The 20500-nt window shown below is 45.9% G+C and overlaps 1 protein-coding gene and 1 non-coding gene across 5 annotated transcripts; both read right to left on the bottom strand.

Moving 5' to 3' along the window:
* Nucleotides 1-84: 84 nt before the first annotated feature.
* SLC25A19 (solute carrier family 25 member 19) lies at nucleotides 85-11359 on the bottom strand. Of its 4 annotated transcripts, none has more exons than XM_010998389.3 (8): nucleotides 11300-11359; nucleotides 10738-10790; nucleotides 7410-7579; nucleotides 7069-7224; nucleotides 6172-6342; nucleotides 4633-4816; nucleotides 3871-4001; nucleotides 85-1813 (listed from the first exon to the last, which is right to left on the bottom strand). In XM_010998389.3, exons 3-8 carry the CDS (start codon nucleotides 7539-7541, stop codon nucleotides 1631-1633), a joined length of 957 nt encoding a protein of 318 aa, XP_010996691.1. In that variant the 5' UTR covers nucleotides 7542-7579; nucleotides 10738-10790; nucleotides 11300-11359; the 3' UTR covers nucleotides 85-1630. The 4 variants fall into 4 exon arrangements, with proteins under 4 accessions (XP_010996691.1, XP_010996690.1, XP_010996692.1 ...); XM_010998388.3 differs by having other exon boundaries at nucleotides 11217-11353; XM_010998390.3 differs by lacking the exon at nucleotides 10738-10790 and having other exon boundaries at nucleotides 11217-11353.
* Nucleotides 11360-16143: 4784 nt separating this feature from the next.
* LOC116157979 (U7 small nuclear RNA) lies at nucleotides 16144-16205 on the bottom strand. Its single transcript, XR_004142209.1, has one exon. It is a non-coding gene; the product is annotated as a U7 small nuclear RNA (small nuclear RNA).
* Between the last annotated feature and the right edge of the window lie 4295 nt (nucleotides 16206-20500).

Genomic DNA, 20500 nt, shown 5'->3' with positions numbered 1-20500 from the left:
TAAAAGAGCTGCTGAAGTGGTCACCAGAAAATGGACAAGAAAGAAAATCTCTGCTGCAGGGAAAGAAACCAGTGAGCAGGAGAGTTGAAGAGAATAGTTTACTTCAATGGAGTTTCATAAAAAATACATTCAGGCAGCTGCCTCCTTGCAGCCCCAAGCCTTGACTGCCAAAAACCTTGTGGGTGTCCAAGCCCTCCAGCTACAACTAGACCCCCAAAATCAGCAGCCAAGAGCAGGGAAGCTCCAGGATTCCAGGTCCCAGCCACATCAAAGAGCCCTTGACTAGAGACAAAACAGTAGTGGTGGAAAGGGGCCCAGGCTCCAAGGAGACTGAGAGCCAGGACACACACCCAAGGCCTGCTCCCTGCTGGTGCCTTCCTGGAAAGTCAGTGCAAAGGCTGGAGCTAGAGGTGAGGCCTGCTCCTCCTCCATCCTGGCTCCCCCTGCCAAGCCAACCCCTCAGGCCAGACCCCCTGCTCTGGGGATGGGAAGACTTGGATGGAAAGTATTGGTTGTGTTCTGTGGATTTTCTTCTCTCAAACCCCTAACTGTGCCTAGGTGGGTGTCTGTTGTGGGTTCCTGTGCCCTGACAAGTCCCCGGGGCACCAACTGTGCCCTCACCAGGCTGCCTGTCTTTGCTGGGCTACTTTGGAGCCGTGGCCCTTCTCAAATTACAGAGAATGCGCACAACACCATGCTGGACCCAGGAGGAGCCCCCTGGGTGGGCAGTTGATGTCCACTGGCCCAGCCTGTTTGCTCCCAACCACTCAGGAGGGCTAAAACAGCCCCCAGTGAAAGAGGTGTGATTCCAGGTAGACCAGGGAGAAGGGCTGCTGCCTCTACCTACCCCTCCTCCTACTGGCTGCGGGGGCTTCTGGTTTCTGATTTCCCTAGAGGCCCACGGGCTGGGACCAGTCCCACCCAGGGAGAGGCCAGCCAGCATGGTGCCTTCATAGACAAGAAGATCTGAGCCTGGCAGAGTTTACAGACTGACCAATTCAGTGGAATTCTTCCCCCAGAACTAGAAGCAAAGCTGCATGAGGAAAGTAGAATTTAAGGAAGGCAGGGATCCCTTCCCTCCTACTTTGTGAGGAGGGATATGGTTTGGAAGGGAAGATGGAGGAGTAGGATAAGGAATGTGCTTTTAGCTTTAATGTCTATTAAGTAAGTTGGTGGGAGTTATGAAGAGCCCAAGTGTGGGGACCAGACCCCTGTAAAGGGCCCGATTCCAGCCTCACACTCAAGCTGCAGCCCACCCTCCACCCCCGACCCCAGAGCCAGGAGCGTTCTCTGTGCAGACGGGGCTAAGACATGCAGGAGGGTGGCTGTTGCCCTTAGAGAATTCGCCAGAGGAGAAGCATCCAGCTCCTTCTGAGTGGTGGGGCTGGGCCCCCGCAGACCAAGTCCTGCATGCTCCCCGTGCTCTCACGTGGAGAAACCCCTTTGCTCCTCTGGTGGTGTCCAAGCTGGTGGAATCAAGGCTGCTGCCCTGCTCCCGACAGCTCTTCATGCTCAAGACAGCTGGCCTGGGGGGAGGGACCAGGCAGGACCTCTCAGTGCAACACGAGGCTATAGATCAAGTCTTCCTTCAGGAGTGACAGACCTCAGGCCACCCCTCCTGCCCTCAGGGCTAGCTGTCTGCCTTCTTCATGTGGTGGAAGAGGTTGCAGAAGAGCTCATACCAGAAGAACACGAAGCCAGTGGAGAGGGCAGCCTTCAGCAGGCTGGGGGACAAGCCTTTGAAGAAGCCCTGCGCACCCTCCTCTCGTAGCACCTGCTGGGCACAGTCCAGGAGGCCCTTGTACCTTCGAACCTGGGGAGAGGAAGGTTACCCCGGTTGAGGAGAGAGGACATGATGGAAACATGGATGTGGGCTCAGTTCTTTTGTCAACACAGAGCCTGGCACATTAAAGCTCCCAATAAATACTTGCTGGATAAAAGAATGAATGGAAAAACAATACAGTCAGTTAACCTCATTCTTTCTCTTCCAACTGGGCTAATTCAGACTTAAGAGATGAAGTGCCTGGAAATCAGCAATGGGCAGAGCTCCTGCCTCCCCAGGAGGGTCCCAATGACTGGCTCCCAAGAACCCACCTCTTCCCAGAGGTGCCTCTGACCATGCACCCCATCCCTCCTGGTCTCCCTTGGGCAGTAGATCTGAATCTGGCCCTCCTTCGTTAGCTCTGAGCCTAACCAGTGCCACTTCTCCAGTCTGGCCACCTCTGGTTGCCTACAAACTACTGCTAGCCCCACACCCAAGGCACAGCTCTACTCAAGCCTCGCTCTCCTCCAAAAGCTGCAATGACTCCCAGTGATGATGATGGTAACAACACTGTAAAGAATCAAGTCTAACCCCCACGGTTGGGCGTTCACGGCGCTCCACCATTGGGCTTCAACTTCCCTCCCTAGTCTGCCTTAATCCCCCAGTGGTCCTCTGACACTCCTCACACGCTCAGCGTCCATCCACACCTGCTCACGTGACATCTCTGTCCTGGGCTCTCACCATCTCTCCCTGTCCAAATTCAAACCATCTCTTCAGGACAAGTTGGTAAACAGAAAAAGGAGGTTATAAAACCTCATGCATAACCTCATGCACACGTGTTTATTTATGCAAAGAAATAAAACTACAACATGGATGGCCCTAGGTAGGGGTACTTTGCTTAGTGAAGTAAGTCAGAGAAAGACAAACAGTGTATGGTATCACATATGTGGAAACTAAAAAATAAAATAAATGAATGAATATAACCAAACAGAAACAGACTCACAGATACTGAAACAAACTAATGGTTACCAATGGGGAGGCAGGGGAAGGGCAAGATAAGGTTGGGGATTAAGAGGTACAAACTACTATGTATAAAATAAATAAGCAACAAGGACATAGTGCACAGCACAGGGGAAAACAGCCATTACTTTGTAATAACTTTAAATGGAACATAATCTATAGAAATACTGAATCACTATGAAACTAACATAATATTGTAAGTCAACTATACTTCAATTTAAAAAGAAAGAAAGAAAACAAAACAAAACAAAACTACAGCTAAAAGTTCTGTGTGATTATCTCTGAGTGGGCGGTGTTTGATTTACATGTGATTTTTATCTTTCTTTTTGTCTAACTTCTCTAAAGTTTTCTGCAAAGAAAATGTATTACAACTACAAACTCAATTCTTTCTCTCCCCTCAAGGAGGGCGGGCTCTGTCCCTTCCCTGCCTCCCATTCCACGCCATCCCTCTCCTCTGCCATCTCTCAGGCATGTTGCTAATGCCCTGACATCCCAGGGTCCCAGGTTCCAAAGGGAAGGCCCTGGGATTCCCCACCTCGGCCACCTCCCCCCTCACCCAACTGCCACCTTGATCTTTCACAAAATCAGCACTCTAGAAGTACCAGAGGAAAACTGTGAACATCTAAGCACACTAAGGAATGACTATTAACGTTACAAAATTACTCACAATGGGGCTTCTCTGAATGGCAAACCCTTCTAGTGCATTAAAAATACAGTTTAGTTGATTAAATTTAATTCACTTCTTTCCAGGGACACTTACAGCATAACGCAGAGAACCCCGTGCACCAGTGTGAGTCTGTTCCTCTGTGTGCTTTCATGTTTGGGGGACCTTTCTTAAGTGAATATACTCTTCAGTTTGAAGTGAACACTTTTTAAGTGCAGACTCCAAGTGCACCTTCTCCTGGGTCTCTGCCCAGTACACACAGGGCTCTGCCTGTGGCTTCCCATGTGCTCAGGGGTCCTGGGGGCAGGCTGTGGTGAGAGGGCTGTGGGGGCTCAAGCTGCCCAGAGGGCAGGAGCTGACCCCGGGTCATTCCCATGCCCAGTGAGGGGCAGGGATCAGAGCTGTTGGCGGGGACACAACTCACCTGGCCAAAGGAGGCTCGGGCCTGCTCAAACCCTCCGACCTGCAGCCGTTTCTTGAAGAGGTCCAGGGGGTACGTAAGGGTCTTGCTGATGACTCCAGCTCCGCTGCCACAGAGCAGGTTTCTGAAGTTCCCTGAACCAGAAAAGTGGGATTAAGGGGGAAAATGAGAGAAATACAATCTAGGGTAAACTTCAAGGTTATGCAGTCTAATCCTCCGCCATAAAACAAAAACCTAACAAGCACCCTCGATCACAGAAGAATTTAATCCAGGACAACCAGACAGAGTAAGAATGACCAGGGGCGGGGATAAAAAAAAAAAAGCTGGGGTAAGATATAGCTCAGTAGAAGAATACATGCCTGGCACGCACAAGGTCCTGGGTTCAATCCCCAGCACCTCCATTTAAAAAAAATAAAATAATAAATAATTACCCTCCACAAAAAAACCAAAAAGCCAAAATAGTTTAAGGTGACATAGTATAGATTATTGAAAAAAAAAAATGACCACGGACTACATATCAGACAGCCTGGTGGCAGAAGGGGTGTGAGCTTTTAATGCCAATCTCCCCAGCTGGACTGGTGGTTGGAAATAAATGTTGATGATGCCCCTGACGGGTGTGGCAAAAACAGGAAGAAACTGTCATCGGTGGGGTTCAGAGCTCAGTGGTGTCTTAGCTTCTGCAGGAAAACTTTGTCTCCTCCCTGATGCAGACGGGGCTGTTATGGGCTGGGAGTGGGGTGGAGGGGGCCTAGAGGGTGGTCTCACCATTTTTCTTTCCTTCACTTGGCACGGCCCACTCGTACGCGTGCTTCAAGGAGCTGTAGAAGGAGAACTGGAAGCCGGCGTATGGGAAGATGGCGATCAAGGTGGGGTTCAAGCCTTTGTAGAAGACTAAGGGGCCTTCGGTCCTGTACATGGTCATCACGGCGTCTCGCAGGGTTTTATAGACCTGGGCACCACACATGCAACTCAAGTGAGCCATTGTTTCAGCCCGAGGACACAGCCTACCAGGTCTATTTCTAGAAACCAGCTACCAGGAGCATTACTTCTCCTGCCAAGAGGGCACGGAAGATGCGGGACAAAAATTCCAATGGTGAGACTGTCCAGCAACCCCGCTTCCAGCTATTTACATGACGGATACATCCAAGGAGCACACCAAAGTATGCAGAATAGTAAAGGTGCAATGTCCACCCTTGGGTGATTGGTTATGTGAATCATGGCAAAAGAACACAGTGTAGCTGTTAAAAGAGGATGACATAATCCACGTGACTGGTAGGAAATAATCCCCCCAGTACATAGTTAGTTAAGGGAACACAGCAAGACAAGGAAGAGTGTGTATGGTGTCTGTGGAAGAAACAAACTGTATGCAGAGATTACCCCTCCCAAGGATACACAGGGAAGGAGGAACAGGTATCATTATGACCTCCATGGAGGGAAAGGGGGCGGGGCACAGAGGAGGGAGCCAGGGCAAAAGGGAGATTTACTGTTACCATTTTATGCTATTTGGATTTTTTGCCATGTGCTTATACTTAACCTTTCTTTTTTTTGGGGGGGGGATTAGGTTTATTTATTTGTTAAAGGGCACTGGGGATTGAACCCAGGACCTCATGCATGCTAAGCATGCTCTACCACTGAGCTATACCCTCCCCTTTTGCCCCCATCCTTTTCTTCTAGACTGTTCCCAGGGCATTTTGCTTTTCTCAATCAAAAAACTCACCAGAATATCTTCTTAAAAAAAAGGTCTCCCCCAACTCAGGATTTCCACCCAGGTAACATAAAAAATCAGCAGAACTAAAACCACAGTTATTCTTAGCCGGTCTCAGATCCAATTCTTAAACAAAGCGCATTCCCCACCAACAGCATCCTACGCTATTCTGACGTATGTCCAGGAGACAGAGATGCTGGCGGTGGGGAGGGCAGGGTGTCTGTTTCAGTGTTTAATCCTTCGCTTTCACTCACTCAGTTCTTCCTCAAGCCTGACTCAATGATCCCATTTCCTCCAATCCATTCTTTGTGGAAAACACCACCACCCTCACAATCGTATGGTGATATGATCTCAAGTCTCACCTTCCTGGATGCCTTCCCCGTCCACAGCCCTCCATTTGGTATTTGTTCTGTTCTCCCTGTAGGTTCTGTCTCCCTCGTGAGGCCCGCGCATGGTGCTGAGCACAGTCACAGGTATCATGAATGGCCTGATGCCTGAACACCCCAGGTTCCCCCAGCTTGGCTCCCTTGAAGGGAAAGAGCCCCCTCCCCGGGACAACTTCTGTCACTCGGCGCCCCTTCTCTGGCCTGGTCACTCACCCTGGGCTCACCCTGAGCTGCGAAGCGGGTGCGCAGAACGTCCACAGGATGCACGGCGAGGGTGGCCACGCAGGCGGACAGGCCGCCACACACAAAGTGCACGGAGAAGTCGCGGGCATCGCGCACGCTGGCCCTGTGCACCAGCTCGGTCAGCAGTTCAAAGGACAAAAACTGCAAGAGCGTGTGAAAGGCCATTGACAAACACCCTCCAAATCCCCCTCCCATGACCCAGGCGGGGCCCGGTCCTGGGGACCAGGAGACACTCTTCTTGAGCAGGGACACAGTACAATAAACGTGTAATTTTGTGCAAAGCTCAGAAGCCATTTTATATTCTGAGCAGAGCTGAATCTCCAAGAGTTAAGAAAATATATGAGAAAAAATTTATAATAAAAAATTCTGCTCATTAACTTAGTTTCCTGAGAACTGGGAAAAGATGGCCATTATCTGATTCTAAGCCAGGGACCCCTTTGGTGCAGCGGGCAGTGGCCCCGTTTGAGAAACAGTCTGCCCTGGAGCAGAAATCCCATCGGGGGGAATCCCACAAATTCCATATTCCACAATGTCAGCCCCCTCCCGCTCAGATCTTTCTCCAGCCAACTGAAGATGGCTCGGGGTCCTGAGAGCACACATCACTGGTTTATCCATCAGGATGGGTCTGTGTGCCGGGCACAGAGGTGGAGGGGTCACGTCAGCCTGGGGAGCACCTGACCCGAGCCATCAGCTCAGTCTGACTGTGTCTTCATTTGTTGGGCAGCTTCCCAGCCAAGACAAGTGAGAAGTGTGGTGACAGCCTCCTGCTGTCCTACCCTGGGCACTGTCCCTGCGCGCCCCACCACCCTGTGCTCCCCTGCTGAGCAACAGGACCCCAGGGGCCCGGCCAGGTCCCCTGCTGCTTACTTGGACAGCTCCATAGCCTATGGAGAGAAGCTGGGCTGGGATGTGTCCTTTCCAGAAGGCTGTCGGGCCCTCCTCTTGCAAGATCTGTCTCCCCGCCTGTAGGATCCCGTAGTATTTTGCACTGGGGTCTCTGCGAGACAGACGCTCAATCTGAAGCTGGGAATCAAAATCGAAGTGGTCAGGACATCAGGGGCAGGGGTGGGTGGGAAGGAGGAATTGCAGAGAAGGTGACGGAAGCAATGAAGTACTTTTCCTTGCTAAAGCCCCAAGCTTTAGGAATTGCTTTGACAAAAAAGAACTTGTCCTCCTGCCCCTTACATGGAAAAAAGGGAAAAGGGTACCTGGAAACGGATCTTGATGACGTCCAAGGGGCTGATCAGTGCCCGTGTGACAAGTCCAGACACAGACCCAGCCACTGCCACCTCAAAATTGGAGATATTCCTGCCATCTGCTCTGGGGTCATAGCCCACCATCCCTGCCTCTGGCCCATACAGCGTCCATCAGCTTCAAGCTAAATGCAAGAGACATGGAGTAAATACCAAAGCAAGCTCTTAGGGCCTCTGTCCCCACATGGCTCCTCGGAGCAGCCCTCCCTGCCCAGCCCACCCAGAGCAGTGCCCACATCCCTGTTCTCTCCTTACCCTGCTTTAGTCTCCTTTGTAGCATTTACATACTGGACATTTTTCCTGTACCTCTGTTTCTTATCTGTCTCCCCTAGCCAGAATACAAGCCCATGAAAACACGGCCCTGGCCTCATCTGTCCATCACCATAATTCCAGGGCCTGGAATAGAGCCCACCACAGTCAGTGCTCGTGATGTTTGCTGATTGGGAGGAGATCGTTCACTTCCAGAGATCAGATGGAAAGCTGGTGGCTTTCCAAGACACTTTGTGGCCAACTCCTGCCTGAGGTGAAGTCCCAGGCTGCATTAACATGAGAGCAGAGTCCACTAGAGCCGAAGGCTGAGGGGGACTCTCAGACACACAGGCTCCAGGAATGGGTGGGGCCTGGCATTCTCTGACAAGCCTACATGATCCAAAGGACACTGAGACATTTCCCTTCACCATCCTCTGCACACACCGCAGGCCCACCCACAGCAGTGGAGCCATGTTATGCTATGAAATGATGCTCCCAGGCCCGCCTTTTCAACCTCACCCTGGACCACTCTTCAGTCTCCTCAACCAGGGCAGGGGGGTGAGGTGAGGTGAGCAGCTCAGTGCTTCTGAGCAGTTCCTAGAAAACACTGCTTCCGTACCTGTCTATGAGCCGCTGCCCCTGCACTTACTGTTCCCATGTGTGCCATGCGGCCCGCTACCACCCTGACTAGCTCTTCCCAAGGCTGGCTCCTCCCATCCACCAGGGCTCAGCTAAAGAGCATCCCCTTGGGAAGATGCACTCCTGTCCCTTCTAGCATTCAAAGCACTTGCGACTGTGTATTTTGTCCTCTCCAGCCACAGGAGGCAGGCTCCCTATGGGCAGGGTCTCAGCCTAGTTCCAGTCATATCTCCAGAGACCAGCACAGTTTCTGGCATACCCCAAAGGCTCTAGAAACAATTTATGAATAAATGATTAAAAACTAAGTAACTTTTAGATTATAGAATAACGTGACTTTGCGAAAAGAGACAAGGGGAGAAAACCCTACCACCTTAATACTTTTCATTTCACATATTCCCTTTTTTTCCCCCAGTACATGGCTTTTAAAATGCAAAATGTCATAAGCATGATTTCATGTTGCTACAAGAGCCTCAAAAATATCATTTTAAATGGCTGGATAATATTCCATTGAGTAGCCGTGTCATAATTCGTTGGGCACTGGGGTTTTTAATAAACTGAAATTTTAAAAAATATCTAATTCCATTTTTACCTAGAGCTGTTTCTTAACCTCAACACTAATGACATTTTAGAATGGATAATTCTTCACAGTTGGTGGCTGTCCTGTGCATTGTAGGATGTTTAGTAGCACCCCTGGTCTTTACTCACCAGATGCCAGTACCCCTACACTCCCCTCATGATGATCAAAAATGGCTCCAGGCATTAACAAAATTGCCCCAGGTTGAGAACCACTGTTCAAGAGAAACACTAGCAGGTGTGTGTAAAATGTCACCCGCTGTATCACTGTTTGTAAAATTAGATATAATGCAAATACTTAGCAACAGAGGGATGGATAAATACTGGATAAGTCACTTCCATGGGATACTACTAAGCCATCAAAAAGAATGAGCCACAGTGGGGAGGGTATAGCTCAAGTGGTAGAGTGCACGCTTAGCATGCATGAGGCCCTAGGTTCAATCTTCAGTACCTTCTCCAAAAATAAATAAGCCTAATTGCCTCCCCCCACCAAAAATAAAAAAATAAAAATAAAAAGATTGAGCCATAGCTCTACACACACTGGAAAAGATAGCCACGACTGACTGAAACATGAAAAAAGCTGGTGTCAGTACATCCAGTGTAGCCCCACTTTTGCAAAAGAAAAACCTGCAAGACCTATGTGCACCCTATACAGTTGTATGAAGCATAGGGGGGAAGTCTGTAATGACACACACCCCAACAGATTGGTAAGGTCACCTTTAGGGGAAGGGTCGGCAAGGGAAGTTGGAAGGCAGATATCTCCCTTTTTCTTTATACAATTCTATATTGTTTGAATTCATTAGGACCCTTCCAAACTCCAACTCAGACTAAATATAAAACGATTTAGAAGGCACCTCAGAATTAATTTAGTTCTGAAAGTACCAAAGTAGCACTAAATTAATGAGACATTTCTATGGGGCTCTATCGGGAAAACACTGCAAAATAATATCTTATTAAAAGTCTAATGGAGCGAAACCTCCCCACCCCTGTCAAGAACGTGCCCATTCCTTGGTATCTTCTCCCCAGACCCTCAAAGGAGGAGACCTGGGTTTTCCCATCAACTTCTGACAGTAACTCAAGCGGCTACTCTGTAGGCACCTGTGAGGAGCAGTTTAAACATGGGGCAGGTGATGGAGAGGCAAAGCCTCTCTGGAGGTTACCCCGGGACTGCTCCGATCACATTAAGCAGTGTCAGATCCCTGCTGTCAGGAAGGGAAGGAGGCATTTCTATAAATAAGCAAGTCTGCATAGCTAGACATAACCTTAAACCTCAGATCAAGAAGCCTGAGTTCAAATTCTGCCCCTCCCATGTAACTTGGGCAGGTTTATTTAACCTAGGCTCAGCTTATCTTCTAAAAAATGGGTATGATGGCAGCCCTGCTTAGCCAGATTCCTGGGAGAATTATGCAAGATACCATATGTGAAATGCTCTGTAAAAAAAGGTAAAACCTTACACATGTGAAAGGGCCTGTTAAATACAATTCAATAGTGGTCCTACTCAAATGAACATAAATACAAAACAGAAACAGACTCATAGACATAGAATACAAACTTGTGGTTGCTGGGGAGAGGGGGGTGGGAAGCGACAGACTGGGAGTTAGAAATTTGTAGATTCTGACAGGCATATATAGAACAGATAAACAAGATTATACTGTGTAGCACAGGGAAATATATACAAGATGTAGTGGTAGCTCACGGTGAAAGAGAATGAGTCAATGAATATATGTATGTTTATGTATAACTGAAAAAACGTGTTCTATACTGGAAATTGACACAACATTGTAAACTGACTATAACTCAATAAAAAAAAAAGTAGTCTTACTTTTTCTGCTTGTTCAAAATTTCCTTCTTGTACCAAAAAGCCTTGGTATTTATCTAGAGACAAAATAAAAATTAAATACGAGTCTATGCATTATTTAATACAGTATCCAGAAGATGAGGGGCCGCAGGTGTGAGTGGCATGGTGCGTTTGGGTGCGGTATGTGTGTGCCTTGTCATCTTCCTTTTATTGCGGAAACCCCTGGGGTTCGGGTATGCGGGTGTCCCACAGTGAGCGCGTGTGTCGGTGAGCCCATGTGTTCAGCTGAGGGTCTCTGCAGATGTCCTGGCTTGTGGACACAATATCCACGTGGGCCTCAGGGCGTGTTTTTCCCTCCCGGAGTACGAGAAGACGTCCGCGAGAAAGAACCCGCGTGTACAGGTGCCCAGGGTGTGTGTAGAGTTTGGCTTCCTGCGTCCTGAAGATGCTTCTCAGGTTAGGCGTGACACGTGTGTGTATGGTGCCCGCCCTCGCGTGAGTACCTGAGCATGTGGACTCCCTCCGGGGAGTGAGGGTGCAGGTCCCAGAGCGGAGTGCGCGGAGGGCGGAGGTAAAGGTCACTCACCCGGCTCAGAGGGCGCGGCCCAGCTCCCCGCGCTCTTCTCTCCCTCCCTCCTCAAGCCCTCTAACAGCAAAATTTAACTGCTCTTGGCAGTAACTGACAGGCTTCTGGGCCAATCATCGCACAGCTTCCGACAGACTCTGGACCAATGGCTGTACAGTCTTCTTCTTACCATCGCCTCTCGCAATGTGTCCCTGGGTGATGTAGTCCCCCACTACTAAGCGGTCCCCGTCCACGCGAGGCGCAAAGCCTCCTGGGAGATGTAGTCCCTCAAAGCGCGCATACGCAAATCTTACTCACGCATCTGAAGGAGGCGGGTCCCGAAGCTAGTCCGCGCCCTTGGAGGTCGCTGTGCTAAGTGGCGTGCGGCTCGGGTCAGCCTGCGGACTGGCGGAAATTTGGGCCGCGCTGAACTTGACCCCCTTTCCTCAAAACATTCATAGTCCCACAACTCGGAAAATCTAAACCTGGAAAAGAAGACGGGAAGCTTAGCAAAAGCCTAGAGGGCTTGGGGGAAATAATGAGTTTTTAAGACCAGGACAAGGACGGCAAAAATACAGAGGTTTTGTTTTCCCCTAGGATTTATTACGCATAATTTTTCATTATAAAAATATTAAAATATATAGACACATTACAGAAAATGTAGGAATGAAGGGGGAAATGACATTCTACCGCTTTCACGCAAGTAGCATAAGCATTTTGCAGGACAGTATTTCTTCCCGATTTTTAAACTGCATTTTTCATCATAGCACAATCATTCTGACGCAGTTTTAAAACATTTTAATTACACAATTCACAAACGTATAGGGACTAGCCTAATGATTCACCATATAGTCATTACTCAACTTCAATAATTAACCAACTCCTGGTCAGTTTTGTTTCCTCCAATACTTGCACCTACGTCACACCCACACCCACCCCGGCATTATTTTGAAGTAAGTACCAGACATCATATGATTTCACCAGTAAACATTTCAGAATGTATTTTTAAAAGAAAATTGTTTCCCTTTCAAAACATATTCCCCAAACTATCACCTCCCGCCAAACAACAATTTCCTAACATCAAATATCGAATTAGTATTTACATTTCCCTTTTTGGCCTATAAATGTCATTATAAAAAAACTTGGTCTGACTTTATATCTAGACCATACATTGCAACTGGTTAATATATCTCTTAAAGATCTTTAAAAATCTGTGGTTTCCTTCTTCCTCATTTTTTTGCTTTCAGTTTCTTTAATTTCCTTTTCATTTCTTTTTCTTTCTCTCCTTGTTTTTTTAAGAAACGAGGTGGTTTGTCCTGAGGAACTTTCCCCAATCTGCATCTTGCTGGTGGCATCTCCATGGCATTTTAACACCTTCCTCTGCCTCCAATGTTCTCTGCACACTGGTAGTTAGATCCAAAAGGTCTGATTCAATCACATTTTTTTTTTTAAAAAAGACTGCTTATGCTGTATTGTGTATCTCCCTGAGGAGAATTATGCCTGTTTGTCTCTCAGGTTTTTTAAATCTATAATTTTTTTAAATGGAAGTACTGGAGATTGAACCCAGGACCTTCTGCATGCCAAGAATGGGCTCTACCACTGAGCTATTTCCCTCCTCGCCACCTGTCTCTGTTTTTGATGTTTGCAGCCTTTCATAATCACTGCAATGATTAGGGGTTGTAAATAGTGGTATCATTTCAGCATTTATTAGCTGCAATACTGATGAAAAGGAACATCCCTTCACTGGCTAATTGATTACACTAGGTACACTGCATATAAAAAAGGCAGGATAAATGCATGATTTAACAGTTGTCAAAATAGTTCGTTAATTCTATAGTATCTTCCAAAGGTTATTTATTGATCAATGCGGTTTTATTATTGTTATCATTATGGACACATAACATATTTTATACCTGCCACTATGAACACATGAATTTAAAGATATTTGTTCTCTTTCAATCCACTGTAGTTATTATCCTAACTGATAGTTGTATTTTCCTATCACTGGCCAATGGGTGCCAATTCAATTTGGTACATGAAACCTTTTGATAAAATGACTAGTTTCTTTGCTTTCTGGCATAAGATGTCCTAGGCTCATCATAGTTTTTTAAACAACTCGATTGAGGTCTAATCAACACACAGTTGACTCCATGGTTCCAAAGTGAACAATTTTATGTGTTGACATGTGATGTACGTCACCACAAGACAGTGAACCATGACCTTAAAAGATTCCTCATGCCTCTTTGTTTTCCCTCCCTCTTGCCTAATCTCTGATCTGCTTTCTGTCATTGTAGGTTAGTTTGCACTTCACAGAATTTTATATAAATGGAATCATACGTGATGTTCTTTTTGTCTGGCCTCTTCCCTCAGCGTAATTATCTTGAGATGTGTCCACATCGTGTGTATTATTAGTTGATTCCTTTTTATTGCTGAGTAGTATTCTATTGTATGGATATACAATTTATCCATTCACCTGTTGATGGACATTTGGGCTGCTTCCAGTTTTTAGCTTCTACAAATAAAGCCGCTATAAACATTCATATGTAAGTCTTTGTACGAACATCTATTGTTAATTTCTCCTGGGCAAAGACCTAACAGAGGAAGTTCTGGATCATATGGTCAGTCAGTGTATATTTAACTTTTTACGATACTGCCAAACTATTTTACAAAGTGGTTGTACTATTTTACTTCTCCACCAACAGTATGACAGTTCTAGTTCCTCTATGTCCTTGGTAAGGTTGATTTTATAAACTTAGCCATTTTAATAGATATTTAGTGGTATCTCATTGTGGTTTTAATTTGCATTTCTCCAATATCTTTTAAGTGCCTACTTACTATCCATAAGTCTTCTCAGTATCCATTCAAATCTTTTGCCCATTTTAATTTTAAGTATAGTCAGTTTACAATGTGTCAGTTTCTAGTGTACAGCATGTTTCAGTCATACATATATATACATATATTCCTTTTCATACTTTTCCATTATAGGTTACTATAAGATATTGCATATAGTTCCCTGTGCTATACAGCAGAAACCTGTTTATCTATTTTTGCCCATTTTCAATTGGATTGTTTTGTTCCTTATTGTTGAGTTTTGAGAGTTCCCTTACATTTTTTTTTATATAAACCCCTAATCATTACATTTGTGGTTTATCATTTTAAGTGTCTTTACTGGTGTCTTTCAAAGAGCAAAATTTCTTAATTTTAATGAAGTCCAATTAAAAAACTTTTTTTCCCTTGTATAGATCATGCTTTTGGTGTCAAAACTAAGAATTCCTTGCCTATTCAGAAGCCATAAAGATTTTCCTCCTATGTTTTCCAGTAGAAATTTTATAGTTTTAGGTTTTACATCTAGGTCTCTGATACCTTCGGGGTTAATTTTTATGAGATATGGATCGACCTTCTCCTCCTCCTTCTTCTGCATTTGGATATTTAATTGTTCCAACACCTGGAACACTGTTTTTGTTGAAAAGTCTATTCTTTTTCCACCGAACTGCCTTTTGCACTTTGTTGAAAATCACTTGTCCATAGGTACACGAAATTGTGACTTCTGTTCTTCACTCAACTAAAGTGCTACAAGCATCGTCCACAGGGGAAAGGGCTAGGTAAAAATGTCAAGATGGCCCATGGTAGGCAGAGTCTGGTACAGAAACTTGACTTCCTACTCTTCCTCAAAGTGTCCCCCCCTGTGCCCAAAGGGTCATCTTTGTCCTCACTTTCTCCATCTCCTTGTTTAGAGATTGCCTTATGTTCTCCTAGACTAGAACAGGCCCACATTTTAGAACAGACGAACAGACCCCTCAATTGTCATTCAACAGATAAGCCAGCAGGACTTTTGCCTACAGGCTAATTGTAGAGTAAATTATACTCAGGGAACCACAGATCATCAGAACTAGAGAGACTCCGAGCCCAGAAGGCTAGGCGATGTGCCAAAGGTCCTCCAAGGTCATGGCAAATTGGTAGCCAAGCTGAGATAAGATTAGTGGCAGGTGCCAGTTTTCTTGGGCTTATAACCTGGCTCTAGTTTTTGCATATTTGAAATCTGATCATTTCATTTTAAGTTAAATCTACTAAGTAAATCAAATCATGTGAAAAGAGAAACAGGAAAATAACAGTTCCCGTCAGCTTGGGGAAGTGAATCCTTCTGTGACTTCATCAACATTTACCCTAAATAGACCTATTAAAAGTTCCTTTGGACTTCCCCCACCTCCTCGGAGGGAGTAAATACCTCCTTGGCCTTGGCCAAATAGAGTTGGTATTTCTCAGCTGTCTAAACCTATGACCTTTTTTTTTTTTTTGTATATATATATTTTTTATTGAAGTATAGTCAGTTTACCATGTTGTGTCAATTTCTGGTGTACAGCACCGACGATCTTTTTGATCAGAGGAGAAAAAAAAAAAAAAATCTCTTACTGCCTGAGTGGGCTGGTCAACCTTACCATCCAAAAGAGGCCTGATAACCAGGAGGTGACTTGCTGTGGCTCTTTGGCAAGGCACTCTTTTCTCTGGGCTGCAGTTTCTCCATCTATAAAGATTCAGGGGTTGGACTACAGGGTGTCCAAGCCTTGCTACCTCTGTACCTCCAAAGGTCTAAAAAAATCTGCACGTTTAGTAAGCATCTCAAAGGGTATGAACTTCAGCTGATACAAGAACCTGGGATGCATTATCCTTTTTTCATTGAAGTGTAGTTGATTTACAATGTTAGTTTCAGGTGTACAGCAAAGCAATTCAATTATACATAAACGTATATATGTATGTCTATGCATTTTCAGATTCTTTTGTTATAGCTTATTACAAGAAATGGAATATACCTTCCTGTGCAGTACAGTAGGTCCTTGTGGGGTGCTTATTTTTCCTTTTTTTTTGGATGGGGCTTTCCGGTGCAAACCAGAAAACCTGCTAGACAAATTCTAAAAGAGCTGTAATACTTGGGATGCTTATTTAAAAATGCTTATTGCCCCCTCCATAAAGATACTCATCCTGAACAAGCAGGTGTGGCACGTGGCCTGGGGATAAGCATTTTGGTTGGTGGCCCACATTTGGAGACACTGAATTGGGGATACACATGTTAGCTGAGCATCCTAGGCTGCCATTGTTCCTTTCTCCTTTTGTATGACTCAGGACGAGATGAAGGGCTTCTTCCCATCACTCTTTTTTTTTCTGCATCAAATATTTATTGAGGGTCTGCATGGCTGGACACTGTTTTAGAGCTGAGGATACAGCAATGAACAAATCAGAATTTCTTCCCTCTTGGAGCTGACTTTCTCTCACTTAGTAACATGTATCCAAGGTTCTCCTGTATCTTGGTAGTTCTTTTTAATGCTGAATAATAGCCCTCTGTCCGGATGGGTCACACAGCTTGTTTATTTATTCACATATTGAAGGACATCTTGGTTGCTTCGACGTTTCAGCAATTATAAATAAAGTTGCTGTAAATATGTGTGTGTAGGTTTTTGTGTGGACATAAGTTTCCATTATTTTTATTTACTTATTATTATTTTTTTAACATTAGGGCTGTAAGTTTGAGAAAACTGAAAAACCAACAACTGTTGGAGGATTCTGGAAGTTCTGACAGGCTGCAGGGGCCAAAGACAGAGACGCTTCTGATCCAGTTCCTTTTTTCACCCTTTCAGATTCACTCAGCAAGTGACTCAAACACCATAAACTAACCAAGAGAAGGAAAAAAAAAAAGAAAGAGGATTCACCGTCCAGTAACTTTCAAGAGCTGATTTCTTGTCCATTTCAACTTTCTTCTTTTGCTCTTCTCAGTAGAGCCAAATGTCAAGAGGCCATAGAGAGGAGGAGGGTATAGCTCAGTGGTAGAGTGCGTGCCTAGCACGCGCAAGGTCCTGGTTTCAGTCCCCAGTAAGTGTCAATGCTGAACCAGAGAGAAAGGTTTCCAGGTTTGCTGGAGGGTCCTCCAGGCTGCTAGCTTGCTGGTTTTCAGCATTTGACCAGATCCTGTACCTTTGTGATGGACAACATTTCACCCATCACCCATTTCTGAGCTTCCTTGAGAAGGTACTTCCTTCTGGTTCTGTACGAAGCCAGTCTCCCACGCAAACCACAGACCACGTCGTCTTCCTCCACAGCTTCTCGTCCCACTAGACTCAAGGGTGACAAATTCTGGGAACCTCAAACCTGGATGTAAAGTGGACAGTAAAAAGATGAACAACCAAATAAACAAATTAGGCAAGGGATCTGAACAGGCATCTCACAAAAAAAAGATATAAATAGGCAATAAGCAGTCGAAAAATCACTCAACCCCATTGGTCAAAGGAAGTGCAAATTAAAACCACAATGAGATGCCACCACCCATCCACCAGAATGGCCAAAATTCATAAAAGACTGACAACACCAAATGTTAGCAGAGCTGTGGAGCAACTGGAACTCTCAGACATTGCTGGCAGGAGTGTAAAATGGTACAGACACATGGGAAAAGGCCAGGCAGTTTCTTTTTCCTTTTCTTCCTTCCTTCCTTTTCCCTTAACAGAGGCACTGGAAATTGAACCCAGGACCTCGTGCATGCCAAGCACAGATTCTATCACTTGAGTTATAGCCCCCACCCCCACAGGCAGTTTCTTATTGAGTTAAACATCTATACACCTATGACCTAACAACTCTACTTCTAGTGTTTATCCAAGAGAAATGAAAACATGTTTACAAAAAGATTTGTATAAAAATGTTCATTGCCACCAAAACTGGAAATAGTTTAGACATCCATCAACAGATCACTGTACGATCTACACAGTGGACTACTTACTATTCTGTGACAAAAGGAAAGAACTCCTGAGACACACCACAACAGGGATGTCTCAAAAACCTCCATGTCATTTACTGTGTGATATTCTGCTCTATTCATCCAGAACCCTAGGAGACAGACACTGTGGGCCATCATACTCAGAAGACAAGCTCAGAGGCGTTGGGTAACTCACCCAAAGTTATACAACTAGCAGGGTCCAGAGCTAGGACTACAAACCTTGTCCTGGACTTGAGGTCGGTGTCCTCCCAAATTCGTACGTTGAAGTCCTAACCCCCTAGTATGAGGGTATTAGGAACTGGGGCCTTTGGGTGGTGATTATGTTCAGATGAGGTCATAAGGGAGGAGTCCTCATGCTGGACCAGAACCTTAATTCCCAGGGCACTGTCTCTGTCTTTCTCTCTCCACAATGAAGGGGCCACCATCTCAAGACAGGAAGAGAGTCTTCACCAAGAATCAAACCCTCTGGCACCGTGATCTTGGACTCCCCAATGAATGGTATTTTTTTGTTTTGTTCTGTTGTTGTTGTTGTTGTTGTTTGTGGGGGGATTAGGTTTATTTATTTTTTTCTGGGGGGGATTAATTTTATTTATTTTTATTTTTCAAACAAAATTTCATTTAATTTTTACAACCATCCTGTGAGGTAACATCACCCATATCAGACAGATGAAGAAGGCTTAGTCTTGCTCAAGGTCACACAACTGGCCAGGGGTGGGTGACACTAAGATTCAAATCCAGGTTTCCAGATCCAATCATGATGTTGTTGTAATGCCTCTTGGTGTGTTTCAAATTAAAAACAAACAAACAAAAATACTTTCAGAAATGAGATACAGTAAAGCACACAAACCTTTCTGCACATATATTAACCCCTGTAATCATTAACTAGATCAAGATACAGACCATTTCAAGCGACCCAGAAAGGGCCCTCCTGCACCTTCTCAGTCAATTCCCTCAAAGTAATCACCACTCTGAGGCTATCATCATAGAAAAAGAGGTTTTAGAGTAATCTAACTTTCTGGAGTTACCATCACAAAATCCCATACATTAATCCTTCACCCTGCCATCCCAGCTATAGTATTCAAAGCTGCTCTAGCTCTAACTTCTCAATTCAAGCACTCACTGTAGAGACTAGCTGTTGGAAACAGTTTCAATCTCTTGCATTATTTTGAAATTCATACCAACTTTAAAAAAAATTAAAAAGGAACTCCTGGAAGTAGATTCAAAGGACTGTCATCAAACAAACAAACCTACCTTAGAAACATCACAGGCACAAGTTGCTTGACTGAAGTAATTTGGCGCATCTGTTTCCAATCATGGATTCTCATTAGGGAATGGATGAGCACCAAAGGTCGTTTCGGTTTGTGGAAGGGAAGACTAGTCAGGAAGGGTGTGGGATAGTGATTGCTTTGCCAGAGCACACGGAAAAATGTATGTCTAGACGGCTTCCAAAGCTGACCTACTCTTCTACAACGCAAGGAAAGGAATAGAGGAAGACAATCCAGGTGGAGGCAAGTGGGGGAAATAAGGGCTTCAAGGAGGCTTTAATGTGGGGGCTTTCCGTGCCTGGCAGACTCTTCAAACTACATTCAGTCTTGTCCAACCCTGCAGTGATGGAAGCAGTGTGACAACTTCACCCCAGGCTCTCAAGCTGGGGTTGGTGAATTTCGACAACGATTCTAGACAACACTGTCGGCCTTCTTTCTCCTCCCTTCTCACGAGTCCTCCCGACCCCTGCCACTCAGTGCCAGTTTCGCACCTCATCCCACCACCGCCACCTGTGGCGTTTTAAGAAGTCTACAGACTGATTACAGCTGAGCATCACGGGAAGACTGGCATTTCTGAAGTCCAGGAACTCTCGGAGTCCTATATGTGGGTAGTGGGGAGAGAAGAGCATCTAGAGAAACGTTCTGGCCCAAAGCAGCAGGGCAGCAGCACACCCAGGGCGACCTCACCCCTGGGGTCGCACAGACCAATCCAGGGCCTCGACGACCAGTGAACTCCCCTCCCTCTTCCCCCCAAATGCCAACCACCCCGCCAGTCAAAGCCTCCCCGAGGAAAAGAGGAATGCCCAAACCTCAGAGAGTCGCAGGGCCAGGGCTCAACTCTGCGCAGAGGATTCGGTCTCCATTCTCTCTCTCTCTCTCTCTCTCTCTGGGAACCCCTCGCCACCTCCAAACTGCGAAGAGGGCGTGGGGTCGCGCGTTCTGTGGAAGGCGCCATGCTCCCCTCTAAGGCTGCGCGGGCCACCTAGCTGCAAGTCGCGTTGCCCAGTCTGCGAGAGCAGCCCGCCCACGGAGAAGCTGGCAATTCCCCTCTTCTTTTATTGTTTAATGGAGATACCGGGGATCGAACCCAGGGCTTCCTGCGTGCTGGGCATGCGCTCTACCACTGAGCTATGCACCCCTCCCCTGCTCCTATCTATGGTATTTTGTTACAGCAGCCTGAGCTGCCTGAGACAAACTTCC

Source organism: Camelus dromedarius, chromosome 16 (assembly GCF_036321535.1).
Source record: "Camelus dromedarius isolate mCamDro1 chromosome 16, mCamDro1.pat, whole genome shotgun sequence".
Lineage (NCBI taxonomy): Eukaryota > Metazoa > Chordata > Mammalia > Artiodactyla > Camelidae > Camelus > Camelus dromedarius.
This window is presented reverse-complemented; position numbering and strand designations above follow the sequence as displayed.